The sequence below is a fragment of the Rhea americana genome, unplaced genomic scaffold (genome assembly GCF_003343005.1).
Source record: "Rhea americana isolate MKP2758 unplaced genomic scaffold, rheAme1 scaffold_72, whole genome shotgun sequence".
Classification (NCBI taxonomy): Eukaryota; Metazoa; Chordata; class Aves; order Rheiformes; family Rheidae; genus Rhea; species Rhea americana.
The window spans coordinates 624,155-645,712 of NW_028186890.1; the positions used below are offsets into that span (position 1 = coordinate 624,155).

General features: G+C 36.8%; 1 protein-coding gene across 5 annotated transcripts in view; it reads left to right on the top strand.

Moving 5' to 3' along the window:
• The first annotated feature begins 208 nt into the window (after positions 1-208).
• Positions 209-21,558, top strand: part of IFTAP (intraflagellar transport associated protein) — a 42,341-nt gene continuing 20,991 nt past the window's right edge. For 4 of the 5 annotated variants that reach the window (XR_014897864.1, XR_014897865.1, XM_085321851.1 and 1 more), the window contains exons 1-2: positions 209-326; positions 8,706-8,853. Coding sequence is in view for 3 of the 5 variants with exons in the window: in XM_085321851.1 (XP_085177977.1) it covers positions 8,754-8,853 (100 nt within the window). In the remaining 2 variants the exon portion in view is untranslated. Of the gene's footprint in view, positions 327-5,310; positions 5,390-8,705; positions 8,854-21,558 lie in introns of those variants that run through there. The other variant, XM_085321852.1, reaches the window with a different exon arrangement.

The following is a 21,558-nucleotide window of genomic DNA, read 5'->3' on the forward strand; positions in this document are numbered from 1 at the left end:
TAYGGTATTTGAACAACTCTGATTAGATACTTTAAGTGAATGGATTCCAAGATAACATGGAGTCTTAATTGCTAAGTGCTCACTGCTGTCTATCAAATTCTGTCAGCAGTCAGCAGTTAAAAGTAACTTGGCATGAACACATTGCAGAATTAAATTTATTTTGCAAAATTATATTTTTTTCTTTTTTCTTTGATTGCTCTGCAGGGTCTCCTTTTGCAAAAGGAAGAGAGCATATCCCTGAAAAGCAGCTCCCAAATTCTTCACAGTCAGAATCCTATCCAGATACCTAAAGAGCTTTGAAGTCCTCCATAAAGAGGGTTAAGAATGTGAGTTTTTATATAGTATTTCTCAAAACATTTGCTAACTATCAATCAAGTTTGCTTTGAGCAAAACAATAAGTTAGACGTACCTGGCTGATAGAGGGTTTTTGCGTCCTCTGAAATCTTTCTATGTAATTGGGATTCAAATGTGAGCACTTTGAGGAATCTTCTCTGACTGCACAGGGGGTTTGTGGCATAGAGAGGCAGCCTGATGGAGAGGAATCTGTTTGCTTAATTTGCAGATGTGCTCCTGAGAACTCAATCTACTGTGGCTAACTGGCTGTGACCGTTTTTTTTTCTTTCCTTCCTTGTCTTCAGATGGCATAACAAGGAACCCACTACCAGCTTTAAAAGCTTTAACTCTTTGAGGTAGAGCCAGAGCAGAGTGAAAGTAGGTGTCTGTAGAGCCAGAGCAGAGTGAAAGTAGGTGTCTGTTACTTAGATTGTAAATGGCTTGGAGCTTGCACTTCTTTTTGTTTTAATTCTACTCATTGCTAAGCTTGGCAAGCTCCCAATCTTTTTTAGATTTTTTCAGTGGCACTGTAATATAAAAATAAAACCTGAAGTAATTTTTGAGTTWAAAAAAAAGTAATTCTAATATCTAGTAAAGAAAAATAAACCCATGCTGTACAGATTGCTGTATGCTTTCCTCAGAAATCCTCACTGATAAGTAGATTGTGACATTAAAGCAAAGGAGCAAAGGAATTGACAAATGTATGCAACCCAATGAGTAAGGGCTGACTAAAAGTCTAATCCAAAGTCCACTGAAGTCATTAGAAATGTTTTTTTTTTCTATTTCAGTGGCCCTCTGATCCGACCTGAAAAGAATAATAATACTTTGCACCTTTCTGTGGCATTTTTCATCAATTTCACAGAGCTTTTCCAACAAAAATAATTAGACTCTTCAGTCCTCTTGGAACATACCCTTTGGACAGCTAGTAGTGTARGGTACAGAGGATAATTAACTTGCATAACAAAGCACAGCAAATAAATGGAAGAAGCTGGAAAACAGCTCGCTGTTCATAGCTCCCTGCTTTTGGTGTCTTGGCCTTGCTTCACCTACCCTTGAATTACATCTGCTGCATAGGATTTTAGAAAGATCTTATCTCCTATTTGAAACTGCAGTGAGAATATAATTAGGAAGATCTTGAAGTGAAATTTGATTAGTAAAGGAAAGCAAACATACCAAATGTTTGTGGAACTTGTCTGGAGACCTTTAAAAACTGTAATATAGATACGATGTGGTGATGTTTCTCATCTGAAATACAATAGCTCCAAGGCACTGTGTCCTGTAACATTCATATGGACCTGTTACTTTATTACTGATACAAGGATAAAAGTAGACTCTATTGCAGGGTTCAGAGCTAAAGAACTTCACTTCCTCCAAATTTAAGAGTGTTCAGATCAGGTTTATTTCTATTTCTAGTAGTGCCTAGATGATATTTGACAGTTTCCTATCCAAGTGCTTGACATAATCTGGTCCTTGTTAGTGTGTGTGATGAAAGGATCTACTGGCAGAAGACACAGAAATATTTAAAAGAAAAATTTCTCCTCCCTTATGTCTCATTTAATATTTTAGATTTATTTTAYTCTTCTTCTGCCAGCTAACGTGTCTTATCTTTAGAAATTCTTTTTCCAATTACTTTAGATGAGAAGACAGAGAAATTAAAGTTTGTTGGCAACAGCATGTTAGTTCTGGATGAGGAAATAGTCTGTCCAAGCTGGTCTTCTATAACTGCCAGTGACAAACTGCTTTGGAGGAGCTGCAGCAAGTAGCTTTGGAATAATATATCTGTAAGGTAGAAAAATTATGTTTGGAACTATCCAGTTTATAGCAATAACACCTAGAATTTGCACCCTGAATTTATTTGGCAGCTAACACATGCAAAAATATATAAATAGTCTTCTTCTTTACAAATTCTATTTTGATAACATTGACATAGGTAGTCTATTTCCAACAGATTCCTCACTGTCGTGCAAATGCTTTATTTCACTTGATTTTCTTCTGCAGTTAATTACTAAAAATAATACGTGGTTTACATCATCTTCATTCCAAATCTTATATGTTTGTATAAGTTTAGCCAGCCAGAATGCAAATGCTCTGCTGGAAACATAGCCAAGACCCACAGGCTGAAACCTGTGATAAAATGGCACAGGGAGTCCAATGTCCTAGAGTCTTCAATTTTCTGTCTCACCCCAAAACATTAGTATACAGTATTTAACATGTGAGTGACTGGGTTTTATTTGGATGCCTCATCTAAAAGAGCTGATAAAATTCAGCTGTACTATGGACACTGGGGACTCCCGCAGAGAGTGGCTACTGTGCTTCAGAACAGTGTTTGGTGCACCGGAAATGATATTCTTGTCGTAGGCCCTTCTGGAGGTCTTTAAAATGAGCGGTGTTCTTGAAGCAATTGGAAATTCATAAAAAACAACTGTCTGATCATGCACAGGACTGAGATAATAGCACTGAAATCAAACAGGATCAATGTGCTTGCTTGCAATTAAAGCCCTTAGATATATCCCTTAAAAGCCCATTCTAGTTGTGTATGAAAGGCGCATGTTTTTGACCATCACAGAGGTCAGCTTTGAGGCTCAGTAATGCACTTATGTAAGCAGATGCAGCTCCTATTCAAGCAAATTGCTGATGCATTAAGTGTGTGCCCTTAAGACCTTCTCCTGCTGAAGGCAGTGGCAAACATCCAGTTGATTTAAACAGGATTAGAGTTAGGCCTTTAGCTATTGCAGATCACATTGAATTGAGAGATGCTGCAAGAAACATCTCTTGAAAGTTTTTGTTCTTTGTAACTGAAACATCTTTTACATCCTTTTTTTTTAAAAAAAAAAACAGTGGTTCCCATCATTCAATTGACCCACACCTGCTCATAACCAGAGCTTTCTACTGCAAGGTTAGCTCTAGGAGTTGCTGTTGAGTTGCAGGTGGTGGGTAAGGGGAAAGATAAGGGAGAGAAGTAGGACAGGATTGTAGAGCAGGGGGGCTTTGCTTTTGCAGCTGTAGCTTTGCAGATGTCAGGAAGACAAGAGTGCTGGCAGGAAAGAGAGTTACCTGCCTGTTAGAAGGTGGCACTTTCTGTGTTGCCCCATAGAGGCATTTACTCCTTGCTCAAGGCAGTCGGGAACCCCTCAGCTCACTCTTTCTGCTTGATCAGCTTCCAAAGTGCTAGCCTGAACTGTTTGTTAAGATACGCGATCACAGCCCATACTCAACAAAAAAAAATTATGAAAGACTGGCTTCCACTTAGTCCAAGTTCCAGCTTTGTATACCTCTTTTTCCATGGTGCTGAAGAGCTGCACAGTAGCAGCTGTAGTGGTAACACAGGTATGAGTGCCCTGGTAACAGCTGCTATTGCTAGTGTGAAAGAAACATGGCTTTCTTGGCCGTTTGTGAGTGGTGTTTCTGATGAAGATCTGTTTTCACAATTGCATAGACACGACCTGCTGCCAAAAGGGGCAGTCTTACATCTTTCTCTTGATACCACTGCATGTTCTCACTGTCCCCTTGTGCAGGCACTAGTGATTTTGTGGCTGTACAGAAGATCAGAAAACACATGTATTTAAAACAAGACATACCTATTTACTCTGTTTAGTTTCAGTTTTAGATGGGTTGTTATTTTGTCTGACACAAGAAGGGCAATTAATTGCCAGGGGATGGAGAAGGAAAGAGGGTGGTGCTGTCCTTTTCTGGAGCAGCCAACACTTAGATAGGCTTAAGAAGATTTTGACCTCATCACTGGTGACAGCTTACTTTCTTTTATGCCGCTAAATTATCCAGGCCAAAAGAGTCCCTCCAATCAAGGTATTTCTGGTTGAGACCGAAGTGTAAAATCTTTATAGAGCAGACGTGTTGAAGAAATGTTTGTTGCTAGTTGGATATTGTGGGTTTTAAGAGTAGGGTTGCTTTCATGTGATGTTAGTTAGATCTAAGGTATTAAAGATTCCTTTGAAGAAAGTAATTGTGACAGGTATAGTCACTGTACTAGCTGTGTAAAGAAAAGGATCAGGCATTGTCCAGTGGTAGCACAGCGTGAGATGTCACAATCATGTAGCTGTGTTGAATATAATTTATACAGACATAGATTACAAAATCTTGGGAACACCAGCTCTGTTTAGTGATCTTTTATATGCACCAACATAGTCATCTCAATATAAATATTTCTGAATAACCTTATTTTTACTGAGAATGACTTTTAATAGAACAAATTCATAGTATGGAAACCTGTCTTTAACTTATGCCAGAAATCTTGGTGTTTTTTTTAATGAATAAAACTATCATGTAAGATTTCAGTGAGTTTGTAGAGATGGGTAGCTTACTGCTCTTTCAGTTTAAAAATTCAAAACCTTGATTTTCGTTATTTTCATTTTAAGTATTTTATTTAAAAGAAACATAATAAAGGACTCAAAAATGCATTGTAAAACAGGAAGTTGATGTTCCGCCACATTTTTCATTGTTTAATAGAAGTAATAACTGTGTAATTGAAATCATGCTAATATGCAGTTGACCTGCCTCTGTGATTCAGTGCAGGGATTTCTGGTTTGGCTTAAACTGCTGGGAAGATGACTGCATTTTGGGAAATAAAATTGATTTTGCACAATCTGCTGATGATCAGCCAAGCTTAATGAATGATTGCCTCAAGAAACCTCATTACAGTAATTTGGATGGATGATCAGGATTTACATGCAAAAAGAAGAAAGTATACTTGCTGCATGAATGCATCATTTACTGATATTTGACTCTAAAACTATTCAGAGTCAACACAGGGAAAGGATCAGATATCCCTGCCATACTTTCTGTGAAGCCTTTGAGTTACTTTGATACCTCTTGGGAAAAGTATCAGTGGTAGTTACTCCCTAGCAGAAGAACACAGTCTTTTCACTCTTAGGTATGGTTTTGTCCAGTTCATAGGTTATGGGTGATTCTAATCCATTATTGTAAATTAAAAGAACCTATTTTTTTTTCCTTTTTGTAAAGTTCAAAGAAGTCATTGCCTTGATGTGGTGAACTAGATGATTGCTGTAGCCTTTTACTTTTGTGGAGCTCTCTAGGAAAGGTGAGAGTCTTCTGGTCAGCCTGGTTTCAGTTGTTCATGTCACAATCCTTCTCTGCAGCTAACACAGTATGGTGTTCATTTAAAACGGGCTCAGGAATCAAGTAGGTGGGAAACAGCAAAAAATCAAGTTGGAATGAAAATGAAAAATGCCAAAACCTTGATAGGCCGAGATAAGTTACTGAACACATCTCTAGTACTATCCAGTCTAAGCATATGTTCAGTTTCAGGAATAGTGGATGTTCTCCAAATACCATTCTCTGTGCTTGCTTTCATCTAGACTGACAAAATAGCACCCTGCAGTTCTTCAAAGTAACTGAAAATAGTTGAGACAGATAGTTGCAGCTCTCTGTCTCTCCTGTCCATTGTATGAGTAAATGGGTGTTCTTCTGATAAAACCTAACCTTTTATTAAGATCTGTTTGGTTCTTCCTGTTCGTGGTCTCCTGATTTCTGCAGCCATAGATTAGAGCCTTATKGCAGTGCAAGAGAAGATTAGATCTGTGTTGGGCTATCACTTCTTTGGTTGCAACAGCGAAGAAACGAGCAGGCAGATGCCAGTAACAATCGGATTTTTCTCCCCTCTTTTCTAATTTAGGATATGTCAGAGTATGAATAGCTAAGTGAGCTCATGTTTGGCAATGTGTTATTTGTGTTTTTCAGAACAGAAACTGAGCAACTGTTGTCTTTAGATTATATGTTATTTCCTTAACCAAGATGGATGCCTTGACATAATTGATAGCAGACCTCATATACAAGTGTTAGCCTATAACAACTACATTGACCTTAGGGGAGCTACTCAGGGTGGAGTGCTTTAACTTGGATAAAAATTTGATCCATTCCTTTGCAAAAGAGCTGCTAGTCTTCAGAAAATGATCTTTTCCCATGCTTGGAAATCCAGGGAATTTTCTCATTTTTTTTTTTTTTTTTAAGTAGCACTGTTTTGGTGAAGTTTTTCCCAATGCTTATATTTTGAGTGCATGCTAGAGGGAAATACATAGGCTCAGTGAAATACATTAGTGTAAACCTGTAGGGATAACTTCCTCTTTAAAGTACATCATGAGATTTCAGATATTAAATGTTAGATTATATTCTAAGGACATCCAGTACTGCTTTTTTTTAATGACGCTGATGTTCAARATTTTACAAGTGTAGTTTGGTTACACTTTGTCAAGCTGAATTCAGCACTGCACATCCTAGCTAACTATAAGAAGTCAAAACATGGTGTTTTTCCAAAGTCGTCTTGTACTATTTCTCCCCTACAGCTTAACTAAGAGAGGATGTTAAAACCTGAAGTAAAGTTTCCCAAATTCTGTAGAAAGTAGACTGGGCAGCTGAGTAAAAATTCAGCTGTAGCATTTTTCTAAAACTTTAATCTGGACACTTAATCTCAAAGGGATGTTCAGGTGTGTTCAGGTGGCTGTAAAACACAGCATTTACTGAGAAAGCTGGTGTTGTGTTTGCTTAATGATGTAAATCCCCCAAATTGCTTATCAATTTTCTAGCTTACTAGAACGTTTTAGAATAAAGAAATCTAAGCTGTATTGCCAACCCTCCTCTGATTTGTTAATAAGTCATTTAAACTCTCTGTGATTCAGTTTTATCAGCTATAATTGAGAATAATATTTGTTTGCTCTTCCTCACAAGACTGCTCTGTTGTTTCAGTAGTGTTTATAGAAGACTTGGAGATCCTACATGCCAGGTGCCAAAGAAAAACAAGAGGTTGTTATTACCATTACTCTTGGTTAAATAGATGTATATTTATTTTTTTTTTAACAGTGGGCTTACAAATCACCATAGTCATTCATACAATGAAATTTATCTCAAACAATGATTGTGATAACTGAGCAATAACGAGGAATAGAAGAGCATTGCTTCCCTCTGAAACCACTACAATTTGCATAAACCACTCTGAGTGTCTAGTAAATGATATTTTGCTTGGTCACTCCACAGAGAGATTAATACTGGCTTGTTTTTAGTAAAACATTAAAAAACTTTTTAAACATTCGATCGTGTGCATCGTGTGCATATGTTTTTATATCTTCAGAACATTAGCTTTCTTTATGAGCTGGCAGTCCAACACAATTAGAGTTTGACATTAGAAACCATGCTTTCTTTTCCTGATAGACTCTGAACATTTCTTGTTCAATCTTACTTAAATTCTTAAATAAGGTTGACAGATGTTTCTTAGTGTAGTTGATCTAAATTTTTGCCACAGAATTAAACTTTTATTCCTAAAAGATGCTTTTTARTGCTGTGATAAATCAAGGGAAGAAACATGGGGCCACATGAAAAGCAACCACTAACTGTATAATGTATTCTTGCACCTTTATCATGATTAATGTGTGCAAACTGGTCATTTACATTTTTTAGTTAATCTGCCACTGTATGAGAGATACCTCGGTTTTAATGAGACCTGTGTTTTAATAATGTGCCAATTATGTATGTTCCTGCCCTGGGCTTTCTACCAGTAGCCTGGTCATATATATATATCAAAAATCAGAAATATTATTAAGTATTTAAAAATGTTAACAACAGCATTTACACAGCTTTTACAAGCGTTGGGCAATGTTAACTTCGACATACTTCACTGACAGCTGTTTCAGGGCCATTACTTCCCTGATAGTTTGCTGAAGTAATTAAGATCAACTGGAAAGCTGTTGCTGACTGACTGAAGAGCTCTCAAGTGAAGAAAAGCATCCAGTGTTCCTTCAGCTCTCTGTATTCTTTCCCTTTGTAGGATGGGATCCATGCTTTCCTCTGTGACTGCCTCATTCCGTCAAACCCTCTGTCCTGTGGCCTGTCTCAGTACACATACATCAGCATGATTTGATGTGCCCCTCCAAAACTTAGGTTTAGTGGCTTTGGTGGTAGAGTGAGCAGTGCACCTGCAAAATAATGGATTCAGTCCAAACTCTGAATGTACAGGTGTCCCAGTCGTAAAATCCAACGTGTTGGTGAGTGGTGTCACTGTTTTGGCAAAGAAGGCAGGGATTGACAGGTTGTAAAACTGAACAACKTAAAATTAGGGGGGAGGAACACTGTTGAGAGAGCTCAGCACTTCTGTGGTCCAGATGCTACTTGAGAACATAAATTTTAGTCAAGCATGATGCCAGTCTCTCTCTTTACACTTAAAATAACTATGTTCCCTTGAATCTGGGGGGAATTGTTGAGTAAAATTCCAGTGAGAGAGATCAGGCCTTCACAAGGAGGGAAGAAAAATCTGCACATTCTGATGCTCATCTCTGTGAGTTAGGGACTCTTCAGTTAATTTGTTTTCTGCCTACAAAAATATATGGCTCTTTGTTTTTTTATTGCAGAAGCCTGATAAAGCAGATATATCTGTTTGACTATCAAGGTTGTGGATCATGGAAGAACAACTAAACAACAGCATCCTTGACCAATTTATTAATAGCCATGAGCAGTCATATGAAGAGTTTCTAAATACATTCACTTACCTTTTGAAAGGTATGTAACTTTCAGAACATACCATTAGAAATTGTGGAAGGAAGGGAAAGTAAAAAGAGAAGCAATGTTATTTACTGCCATTCTGCTATTTACTTGCTCTGTGACCTTAGGCAAATCCTTCTCATGTCTTTGCTTTTCCTATCAGCAGTGGAATCTCTAACAACAAGTTTCCTTGATTTGGTTAACAGACTGCTAAAGTGTAGCTTTAGAGGTGGTTAACAGCAAATTCTGAATCCTTGTGATCCACATTTTGCTTGGGAAGGTGGAGCACTATAGACTATCTAGAAGGATAGGTTTGGCTCTTCCTAAATAAATCTTGCATCATCTTTCTAAGGAAGCCTCCATGAAAGGGGAAGAGCGTAGCGAATGTGTGTCATTGCAGTACAAGATGGCCTATGGTTGGGGTTGTGCAGTTTGAATGCTTTTGCTGGTTTATTAACACTGGGCTGCTGTGCTATGCTGTGGTATGCACCAAGCTGCCTATACAGATAACTTCGATGAAGGGACATCAGATTAGGGTGATCAGGCTGAAAAGGTCTCATGCTTTGCAGATGAAATGAAAGCATTAGAGGTGGGGCTTAATGCTGATGTGAGCATTGCTGAACTACAGGAAGTTCAGATCAGTACCCAAATTCTGCAACTCAGGTTCATTTCTGCTGGCCACGTTAAGTCAAATGCCGTAAAAATGAATGTGAGTTGCATATTACTCAGTTATAATTCTCTTGACTGCAGCTTTCCACTAGGAATGATATCCTCATTTTATTCCAGAAGTACTGTATTTCCCAATTACCTGATGTTGCATGCTCCACTGATTGCTACGCTGAAGTCCTGTCCTTGTCCTTCAGGCAGAACTAAGTGTCAGTCACAGGCACTGAGCAGAAAAACAGTGGGGGAGTGGAAGCTGCCATAGAAATAATCTTATGGCAGCCTTCTGTCTCTACTCTCAATAAAAATAGAAAAGAAAGGAGGCACTGAGGGATGAGATAAGAGGATTGAAAATTAGGTTCTAGTCATCTTTATGTATGATTGATACACTGGGGATAGCTCCTATCTTAAAAGCATGCTGCACATCATGATGCAACTTGCAAAAAGCCTCAGCATGTAGTTCAGTCACTTTGAAAGTCACTACAGCATTTGCCGCCAAGAGTGTATGTATAAAAAAGGTGGAATTTTAGCTGAATTAAATGCTTAGAAATGCACTTTTCTATGAAAAACTCAGGTTGTTTTTCTCCCATCTTAATTTTCCTTTAAAAATAGCCAAAGGCTCTGGTTTGCTTTATAAAGTAATGACCTGCAAGAATTCCACTTAAAGCACAAGGCATTTTAGCATCAGAACAGTGCAAAAGTACTTTTAAAAATATCACAGTCTTAGTTTCTGTATTTTGCATTTGAAAAATAGTCATTTGACTTTCAACAAAAAATGAAAAAAAAAACTGTGATATCTTAATAAGACTGTCTGTTAGTAGTCTCCAGAACTTTTCGCTTTCATGTCATGAGTTCAGCTATCTACTGTGGAGATAGATTCATGGTTACTATCAGTATATTAAAAAACAAAAGTAAAATCTGACCATTTTCAGGCTGCCTTTTTGAATTTGACCTGATAATGATCCATAGACTACATCTTTGCACAATGGGCATTAGTGTAAGAATTTGCACTTGTGCATAATTAAATATGGAGAGATCTATTTGTGTGCACAGATAACCAATGAATCTGTTCAGTTTTGTGTGTAAACATATATGAGGTCTTTAAAATAATTCCTTGAATATCATCACCATCTGACAGATTTCTGGCTGTCGTAGCAGTGGAAACAGAAAAAACACATATAATTAACTAGATCCCCTGGATTTCACAGGCTATCATGTTTATAAATAGTGATTTTTACTTCTGCATGACTTTGTATTAGCTCCCTTGCTAGGGATTGCTGGGGTATCTGCACCAGGAGTTTCTTCTTTATTCTGGCAAGTATGTCATAGAAATCTGAGTTCTGAACTAATGTTTAATTTTTCTGCATTTGTTAAATTCACACAGAGTGAAAAGAATAAGTATTTCAAGTATAGAAAACCAAACATCTTTGACTCTTCTGGGATATCTAGAAAGAGCTGTTTGAAACTATGAATGTCAGCCTGGAATATCCCCCTGTGAGCACATTAAGATCTTTTACTAATAGAATATTCCCATTCTTTTAAATATGGAAAACTGAGTTTTAATGTATTTTGGCATCCCTGGCTTTATAGGCTTTTTAAGAATTGCTAATACCCTATTAAAGAAAATTGCATTTTTATAATGTTCTCTTTGTATATCTGAATGTGTAATATTACCTTTGACCTTTGAGTAGGAATAGAGATCCTATTCTTCCTTGTGTTAGTTAAGAGAACGTTTTTTTAGCTCTAGTAGAACAAGATTTGGAGACAAAATAAGGTAATTCAAATCTGTATAATTTATTTAGTGATATATGTGTGGTTTAAATACCACACAGATACACTAAAACTTAGTTGAACCATAAAACCGTATCTTTGAAATAATACTTTAATCTTCCTGACTTTGGTATTACTTTGATTCTACTTGTTTTAAAGTGTACTTGTTGCTGTGACAAAATGATAGACTGATTAATGGGTAGATCTCATAGGAAATCTTTTACCTCACTTCTATCAGATGTTGGTGATAGGACATGAATAAACTTACTTAATGTCATTTTAAAACTGAGCCAGCATTTAAAGCATTTATATTCCAACAGAAAATGCTTTGCATGTTTTAAATGCATATTTAAAGAATATGGCAGCACTCCTTACATAATTGGTAAGAATTTTAATAATTTTTATTGATCCTGTAGTGGATGGACACTTGAGGCTTAGATTGAAATTCTAGTAAGTCTCCTGGTTTTCCTATGCACAGCCTCGAAAGTGTTTTTTTTTGAAGAGGATAACACTAACAAGATGCATAGATAGATGAAAGGGCTGGAAAACCTACTGTAATATAATTTACTAGTTACAGCACAAGACCGGAGGACTGAAATTTTCAGGCTATCTGTAAAGCTTTGCAGAAGCTTTCAGTTTCTGGAAAAAAAATGGCCATTTCTTCTGTGCAAAGCCGGAGCAAGGACATTCCACAAGAGGAATCATTTTATTAGTCATTGATTTTAATACATTCGTGTTGCCCTTAGAATCACTGTACCCCTTATGCTTATGTCAAGTTATGTATTTAGTTTTGTTGGTTTGTTCTTTTAGCTTTGAACAATTTGATAATAAAACAGATGGTTGGCATTTACTTTAAGGCTGTACAACTCTACTATGCTGCTTAAGTCAAAAGAAAAATCTTTAAAGTGACGTCTTGACTGTGCAGTTGGATTTATCTGTTGACAATTCAGTTCTGTGAGTCCTAAGAAGCCTCATAAGAGTTGAATTTACAAAGAAATTGATGATACAGATTTGTATAGATGTGATCAATGAGTGGGCTCTTCTAGTACTAAACATTTCTTAGAGCTACTTTGGGTACCAAATCCATTTGAAATAGACCCAGTCTCCACTTAAAAAAAAAAAAAGAAAAATTGCCACACAGGCAAGGAGGCTCTTTCAAATTGTAGAAAGAGTGTTTGAAATGTGGTGAGAGAACTATGAGATCCAGAATTAGCAGGCAGCATCTGCTTGTTTTTCTAAATTCAGAGGAAGATTGGGAAATTCACTGGAGCATAAAATATCTCYGTTGATCTTCTACAGGAAATAACAGTGAAAAATAAAAAAAATGGCCTAAGCAATTACTCCTCTCCTGCTTCTAAAAATGTGGGATCCTGAAGTCAGTCAGCTGAATAGAGAAATGCTTCCAGGAACAAAATTCTTATCCAAATCCAAGTTTAAGTTCAGAGTTTTTCCATGGTGCTGGGCATTTAACTGCCGGGATTAATTTCAGTCCCTGCAGCTGTTTAGTTTTTTTCTGCTTAAAATACCTCTTACTGCCTGCCACTGAGTTTGGGTCTTGGGACTATAGTCAGACCCATCTCTAAGTAAACTGAACCGTGGATAGGTATTTTGTAGGCTCAGTGCTGATCTGATACTTTTGTACCTAGCAGGCTGACAAGCAAAGGAAGCTGGAAAGTGACTGACCACTTCCCTGCTTCCAGGTGGCATGCAAGAGCCAGACTCTGTGTTGTTGTGATCAAATTAATTTAATTCCCCAGTGAAGGCTGGGCAATATATTTAGTTCACAGTCCATTTGACAGTAGCTGTCTGCTTCCTTTTTTCGTTAACCACGTTTAGGAAAAACAACAACTTTAAACTTCCAACGTAAGTGCCAGTGAAGGCACTTTACAAATACGAGCTTAACAGCAGAAAGCACAGCAGAAAACTATACAARAAATGACAGTAAATTCCCTTTAATTTTAAAAATGGACCAATAGGACCGTGCTAACCCCAAGAGAAATTTGCAGCCTTCTTCATATGAGTGGATTTGCCAATAAAAGCAACTAGGCAGTTCAATAAAACTAATTAAATTAATCTGTCATCCCCAGRGAACTTAAACAGGGCATGAAATAGGGAAACAGCGTCAACTCAGAGCTTTTTATTGATGCATTTTGCTGGATCATTGGAAAGAATTGGTTAGGAGAAAAAAATGCAATTTTCTATTGATCATAAATTCAGTAGCCATCTCTATGTAACCTTCATTCAATATAGTATAAAATCAATTACTATACAGAACCCCTAAATGAAGATAAACACAAGGATGCAGACAATATATTATTTTTGAAATAATGACRGGGAATCTGTTCTGTGGATATTTTTTGTCCTTAGATCTCAGTGGTATTTGCTATATAAAGTCCTTCAGCTCCATTTTGTAGACAGAAAAACTAAGGCATGAAGAGGGGAGATGACTAGTGAAGTTTGCAGAGCAGCTCGCTGGCAGCAGCAGATAAGGACAGAGGGACTCTGATGCCCTGAAACTCTGACAGTCCTTGAAAACTGGTGCTTCCCTAACAGCAATTGTTTGTTCTTTTTTGTGATGCCTWTATTATTAAGCAGTTTATAAAGATTGTTTCAAATGGATAAAAATTTATTTTTATTCTGTTGCATTTTCTTTTTCTAGAAAATAGAGAAAAGAGAAATCTATAAAAATATCAACAACAAAACTACTAAAAATTTCTTTCTACTGTGGTTTACTGGCTATGGATGAATTATATAGTACTATATAAAACAGTAACACAGAATGAACCCTTGTTCTACCTCATCACCTTTCCTTGAAAGGCACCAAAGYTCACTAAATGCAGCAGTTGGCTGTTTCATGACCTTGCAGGGAGGTGAGAAAAACCTGTTATCCTTCCTTCTCAGATTTGGAACTGACACAGAGAAAATATTGTCAGAGATCAGAGCCATTTAGTGGCTGTGTAGGAAAATCAGAAAAAATTCAGGGGACTTCACTTCAAGTTTGTGCAGAACTCTTTATAGAAAGTACTGGGAAGGTTTTCTAAACCTGTGTGCTTTTCTACATTCAGGATGAAATCACACAGAAATACCTAATTTGAAGAAAGTAGATATTTGCCAATCTGTGTCCTTTAAAMATTTTCATTGTTTCTTTCAGTGCTCATCTCTGTATCTGCTAGTGCTGAATTGTTCCTGAATGCAACTACAAAGGTTTTCAAACCAATTCCATACTGATTTATTAGTATATCACCTGCTCTTTTAAAGTGTTCCCAATGTATGTGTTTCATGTAGTTTCCTTATGCTAAGGAGAAATTCAAGCACATCTGTGCTTCCTTTGATAGTGAAACRGAAAAACAACTGTAACAAATGCTGTTTCCTTTGGTAATAAACCCAAATACATTCTGTTTCTTTTAGCTAAGTTCAAAGTATGGCTCACTGCAGCCARGATTCAGAAAGAAGTATGAAGTTCCTGTACACTAAGCTAGGATTTTCCTATTAGTTGCTGTCAAACTTAAAGCTATTCCTAAACTATCTCCCAAATATAATTTCTAAACTGTACTATTTTTTGCATTCAGCAAAAGGTAAGGTAGATTTTCTGAAGCCATCAGAGGAAGGCCTACCTTTCTTTATTAACTACTGCAAAAAAATCTTTACTTATACCTCCTATATCCTGATAAACTCTCAATTTAAAACTGTGAAATGGCACTACTTGGACCTCGTCCCCGGTAGATATTAATAGATTTAGCTCTCTTAATAGGAATTTTCCGGTTAATATCTGCTGTGGATATACCTAAGATTTCTGTCATAGGCTCTTTGAATTTTTTTAAAGATTATTTTCAGTTATTGTCTGTTGGAGGAAGAAGGATTTTGGTCTTCAGCAGGATGGTGAAATGGTCAAATGAACATGTGCTTTGTTATTTAACTGCCTGCATTAAAATATTCAAATGTAGGTTTCTGGCAACAACACTATTGAACCATGGCAGAATAGTGTATGTTTTTAAATGATCAGCTGGGCTGAATATGGTATAAACAGGAAATACTACCACTTTTTCTAACACAATACGTAAAGCACAACACAAACATATATATTGATATAGATAAACAACACATAAAACCACAACATACAGGTTACATTAAGGAAGAAAAAGAGATACTGATACAGTAAAAGAGCAGTTATACTCTTGAAAATCTAGAGCTGAGTTAGTTATGTGACTGAAATACACTTGAGAGTAGTAGTCTTTCTTCTTTCCCCTGAAGGAGGAAAGTCCTTTCCTTCATGGTTTTTAAACATATTGCAGGGAAGTATACAAAAATGGCAGTAAAAAATAGTAATAGTTTGCCCTAAGTCAATAACAGTCCAACTGAAATGACATGCCTCAGTCCATATATTTATTTATCCTAGCTGAGTATATGGCTTAGTGAACCTTTTGCAGTAAATTGGTACTAGTGAGGGAAGAACCAGGCCTATATTACTGAATATAGTAAAAGTYGACCTCTTAAATGAAAAAATACAGATAAACAATACTTTTTGCTAAATATTTGTCCTTTAATCAGGGCAAGATCAAAGACATTCAGGGAGAAGGTTGTAATAGCTGAATCTCTGCTCTGGTGTAAACTCTGCAGATACTAATGAGTTACACAAGAGAAAAACTACAGTGAGGGAAAGGGGATGCAGCAGCATAAATGTCATTGTTAATTGAAAAGGAGGTGAAGTATAGAAAAGGAAGACCACCATGTTTGACATTTTGTGCTTCCAAGATGTGATATGTGTATTAATTCACACTCTTGGGCAAGTAAGTTGTTATTCTCTCTGCTTTATAGATAGAGTTGCTTTGACAAAGGAGTTCTGCTTTCCTAGTGCCACTGTGAAATCCCTGTCGCTGAAATTAGTGAGGGTTTTCGCTGAGTAAGATTAGAATTKGGATAGTTAGGGGATAGGTAATTCAGATGGTAAGGGTTAGCAGATATTATATTAGATTTATGGAAAATCCACAGCCTTCTTGCATGCCAGCAGAAGGGCAGGCAGGATACCCCTAGAACACACAAAGCAGCACTAGATGACTATATTTAGGCATCTGAATTGCACCTGGATTACTCTTATTTATTGACAAATATACAGGCCCCTAATATTGAATTCCTCCAGGTATTTACTGTAGGGGGTACTTGGGCTTTTTGTTTGTCACAGAGAGGCAGACAAACTCAGTGTCGATTTACAGTGATTTGTACATTTAAATACATGGAAATAGGAAGGTAGCTCAAGAATGTAAATCAGAACAGATTTTATAGGCTAAGTAAATTTAAAATAAAACACTAAGTGCTGTTCTTAGCTGTACAATACACAGAGGGAAGCTCTACATTTTGATGGAGTTAGTGTAGAACTATGTGTGGGAGCAGGTTTGACTAAATTATTAAAAAAGAAGAACTTTAAAATTTTCCTCCCAACAAATTGTTTTTTCAGGCTTGGGAATTTTTGTTTTCTTACGRCTTGGCATTTAGGGTAAACTACCTCAGCACAGTAAAACAGTTTGCATAGTTGCAAATAGGTAAATACAGGTACTTCTCCTGTGCTTACCTATGTCATCTTCTGTTTTGAACGTCCAAAGTAATATTTTATGGAAACATTTCAGTGACAAGCTTTAGTCATGATTTAAAATACGTCTAACACCTTTGGTTCACAGCATCTTTTTGCTGAGGATGTGTTTGAAGAATGGAGATGGTAAATGAACATGAAAGTTGTACTCTTGATCTCTGCAAAAGACAGATACCATGTTACTATGAGTAAAATTATTTTTTTGTTCAGAAGTCCTGTGCAAAGTCATCCTATCATTTGAATCCCAATTGTTCCATTAAAGCATGGCTTAGAAGGGATTTAATGGATTCACAGGCCTTCCACTGGCCAGCAATTTGAGGACAAAGAAGTAAATCAGAACTTATGATAATAGCTTTGCTATATTATATTTTATAGTTAAATGGGACTGTTTGTCACCCTCACCCAATTTTTATTAAGATTTTTGGAATGAATTCATAGAGGGAARTACCTGGTAGTTTATATTGTGTAGTCCAGCATTTTTTGCCAAGCCAGGTTTTCCACACTATATTATTGAGTGCTGTGTCTGCTCTTGTTTTGCAGTGTTTCAAATCAGAGGACTTTCATCATTCTTCTGGGGCTAGTATTTCATCTGATAGATTTCACTGTCAGGAAGTTTTTCCTGATAATCCTGATAGCTCTCTTCTCTGGCTGTGTGATAAATGACTCCATTATTCTTTGAAATATGTGCGTGATCACTGAACGTTTTCAAGAGATTCTATTCCAAATTGGAAGACAAAAAGAATTTTAAGCAATATAGAGAATAGATAGATGGACAGAAAGAAGGTATCAAGTGGGATATACTTTCTGATAGAAATATGTTTCTGAAGTCTGCAACATACTTTTCAGTGACACACAGTTACGATGAATATTTCTCTTGAGAGGCTCAGATTTACTTTTCTAGAGACTTAAGCTTGTTATGTCATTGTTAAGGTACTGACAGTGGAATGTCTCGAAAGTAAAACTGAAAACTTTCTGCAGAGTGAATATGTGAGTATGGAGGAACCTTCTTCCTCTGATACTTTTGTTGTGTTTGTATCCTTTAATTAGGGCTTTTGTCAGATGTTTTTAGGCCAGTGTTGTACGTTCGGGTCTTGGCAAGTTGAGAACTGTGACTGTGAATAATGAGTCAGTTATCAGGCTGGGGGAAGGCAGAGTGGTCCTTGCTGGCCGAGACGAGGATGAGAAAGGTTGGAATTCAGAATGTTGTCAGAGGCACAGCATCTTTCTGCAAAATGTAGCTTCTTCAGATTTAGAACAATTTGTGTGAGTTTTTTTAATATAATTTTGTTTTAAATCATAGCTCTGACTGCTTTAAGGGAGCCAGTTACTTAGATGCACATGTTGAGAAACTAGAGTTGTCAGTAGTTACTTTGGACATCTGAAGAGAGGACCTCATGGCCCTGAACAATTGTGCTTGAGGCTAGCAATATAATCCTTGTTTCATCCCCCAATTTGTGCGACATAGCCTCATTATGCACATGATTACTTATCTCTTATTGTGACTGCAGTGTGCATTTTCAAAACTGCTTTTGGTTGCTTAGATTTTTTTTCTCTTTTCTTTGTGAATTTTTCTCCACTTGCAGTCATGAATCTAGTATCACATTGTATTTGTGACTGTTTCATCAAATATAATATTTGATATTATATAATCCAACAACTCTGCAAAGATCTTAACCAAAAAAAAGTTTGACAGCAATTTATGACTGATCTCTTAGGAACAGGGACAGTGCTTCTAGATATAGCCTGGGATGGGTGAATGGCATATAAATACAGAAAATACACTTGATTTCTTATTGGTTCATTTAATCTATCTAGCTTTTTATCTGTGACAATAACTCAGCTGACCAAAAATATATATACTCTATTAAAATAAGTTTGTGGGCTTATGTATGTACATCTAATTATAACTATCCAACTCCGAGTCATAGATATTTTGATGCTAAAAATGATATTCTTTTATTTGGGGTATTCAGAATCTGCATTTTGGAGCAAGGTGGTCTGATTTATATTTCAGTGGAATGTCCACTGGAGTATCCAAGATTGGCATGGGTTTGTGCAGAAATATCATTTTTATTCAGAGAATACCAGCTGTATGAATTATGATTCTGATCATTCCAGTTGATGCTTTTTGTCTCCTCGTTGACCTTGCTGAGAAAAGTATGTCTTCCAGAACCTTCTTCCTAGTTCACATACATAAAGCTCCCTGAAGTGTGTACAGTGAGGACACTGGTTCCTCGGTACCTATAATTACACTCTATAGAGCTGCTCATATTTGGCTACATAACTTGCTAATGCAGATATATCCTGAAAGACATCAATATCCTTTTGTGGCTTCTCAGTCTTTCATATGAAACTTTTACATTCTTAGGATAAAACAGGAAGTTCATCCTGTTATTATCTCTGTAATAATAAAAGATTGAAGCTTTGTGAGCAGCTTGTCTGATTCTTCCTGTTAAGTTGAGAGGACAATAAGAATATCTTCAAATAGTGGGTGATTATTTTACCTGTCAAGAGTTTCAAAGAGGGCTTCTGGTGTGATACATCATTTCCACAGCTTGAAAAAGAGAGTGTGTAGGAAGAAGTGATTGCCCATATGTAGTGCTGTTTCCAAATATTGTTTTAAGAAAGTACTTGTTAAAAAAGCAGGGAGAAGCCAGATGTCATATCAAAAGACCTGGGATTTAGGAATTATATCTGGTCTAAGAGTTAAAATCAGTTTTCTAGGTTATTCTGATTGGTGCAATTTACTTTTTGTGAACCTTGACTCTTATGAGTATAGACCTCAGGTTGTGTCCAGAATGCCAGCCCTTTCAGTATCATAATAACTCGGGCATGGAGCTGTCCATGGGGATTAATAACTCCTTGGGAAAGTGGGCTGCTGAATGTACTAACCCTGAGGGCATCATTAAGACTATCCACAAGAACAACTTCAGTGCCCATAACATATAATTATGCCTTCAAAATGTACTGCAGTGTTTCTTATTGTTGTGAAGCAGATTTTTCAAATTAAAAGCAAGAAACTTGTTAAATTCAGCATTTATTTTTCATTAAGAACAGGTGGTGTGAAGTCCATTTGAATTTATTGTCCTGTAGCTGTTCCATATTTGATAACGGAATTTTTAAAACAGAAAAGTTGTGCAGTTTTGTTTTGACCATGATTAATATATCTTTTTACCATGTTGTAAGGAAAAACTATTCAGTATGAGGTCAGAAATCCATACTTCATCCACATACTTGTCCTGATCTCTAATGAGCTCTTATATCCAGTCTTCACTGTTGAGATTTGGTTGGATGATCAGCTAGCCATTTCCTAATTCTGCTGGCTGCTCTGTGCCCTGTGGATTTGATAGGACAGTCAGCAGAGCTAACAGTTGTCCTAACTTTGCTCCTATTGTCAAGAGAATTGTTAAAGGTCTGAGAGATGTCCCAAGCTATCACTGAAAGCCCCACTTTTGTTTTGGAATACTTTCATATTTTCTTTGAGGGCCCAATTAACTATTACTGATGAATAAAATAAACATAAGAGAAGGTATTCCAATCTTTTGTCAATGTACTGTCAAAATGTTTTTCCAGTCTGTCTTTCAAGATCAGAGGAATACCCTAAGGAAACCAACCCTGCTTAAACTTCTGCATTTAATCTTTAATCTCAAGAACTAAACCTCTGGCAACCAAATATCACTGACATGCTGCTGTTTGTTAGTCTGGACAAAAAATAAATACTTACTGACAATTTCTTTCCCCACACAGTAATGTTGCAGGTATAGTGGGGCAAATCAAATAAATGATGCTCTAAGTGAAGATCATACCACAGCTGTTAAAATACTGAAAGCTGCAGTGCCTAGTGATCCCAGTACATCCAGCTAAAACGAGAGGATGTTCTACCAAATAAAGATACAAGGGCTAGATACAGTGAGGGAAGAGGAAAGTAAATCCTTGCTCAGTGTCAACTGCGGTGTAGGAAGCCAACCTCTGCAATTTGCTTTCTTCTCCATTCCTATACAGATACACATCAGTGTATCTGTTACATGGTCCAAGACTGGTCGAGGTTCTGACAGTGCTGCCTGCAGAAGCATGACGGCTCTGCAGGGGTTGCAGCTGGGCAGATTCAAAGCCGCGATTAATAAGAGCCGTGACAAAGGAACTGCCAAGGCACACTTCCCTGCCAGACAACATGGGCATCTGCCCTGATGGTTTTGAGATTCACACACACAATGGCACGTATTTGGACTGATTGTCAGTTTAAACACAATGATATCAGTATATTGAGGTAGAGAATATTAAAACTATCAAGTTGATAATTTGATCAAGCTATCAAGTGATTTTTGTGAATGTAGATCTTGGACTTTCAAAACTAGACATGTAAGTGGTGGAGCATATACTAGTTTTAGGGAATGAGGAGCATTTGGTCTGATCTGGTTTTAGTTCAAACAATATACATCTAAGATATAGCAACTGCAGGTGCTCAGTAGCACTGGGTTTTATACTGGTATCACAAAGAAAAGTATGTGTCTTCATACGTGCTGGTGTTTGTGGTGCTAAATGTAGGCATGAACACAGGATGTGCCATTTTGCATAGCAATCGGGTAATTTTTATACAAAGTATTTAAATAAAAAAAAAAACTGCAACCTTTCTTATTGTCTTGCTTGTTGTTATTTTCAGCCTTTGGATTATTTTATCAAGCTTTCCATATATTACGTAAGGTTTT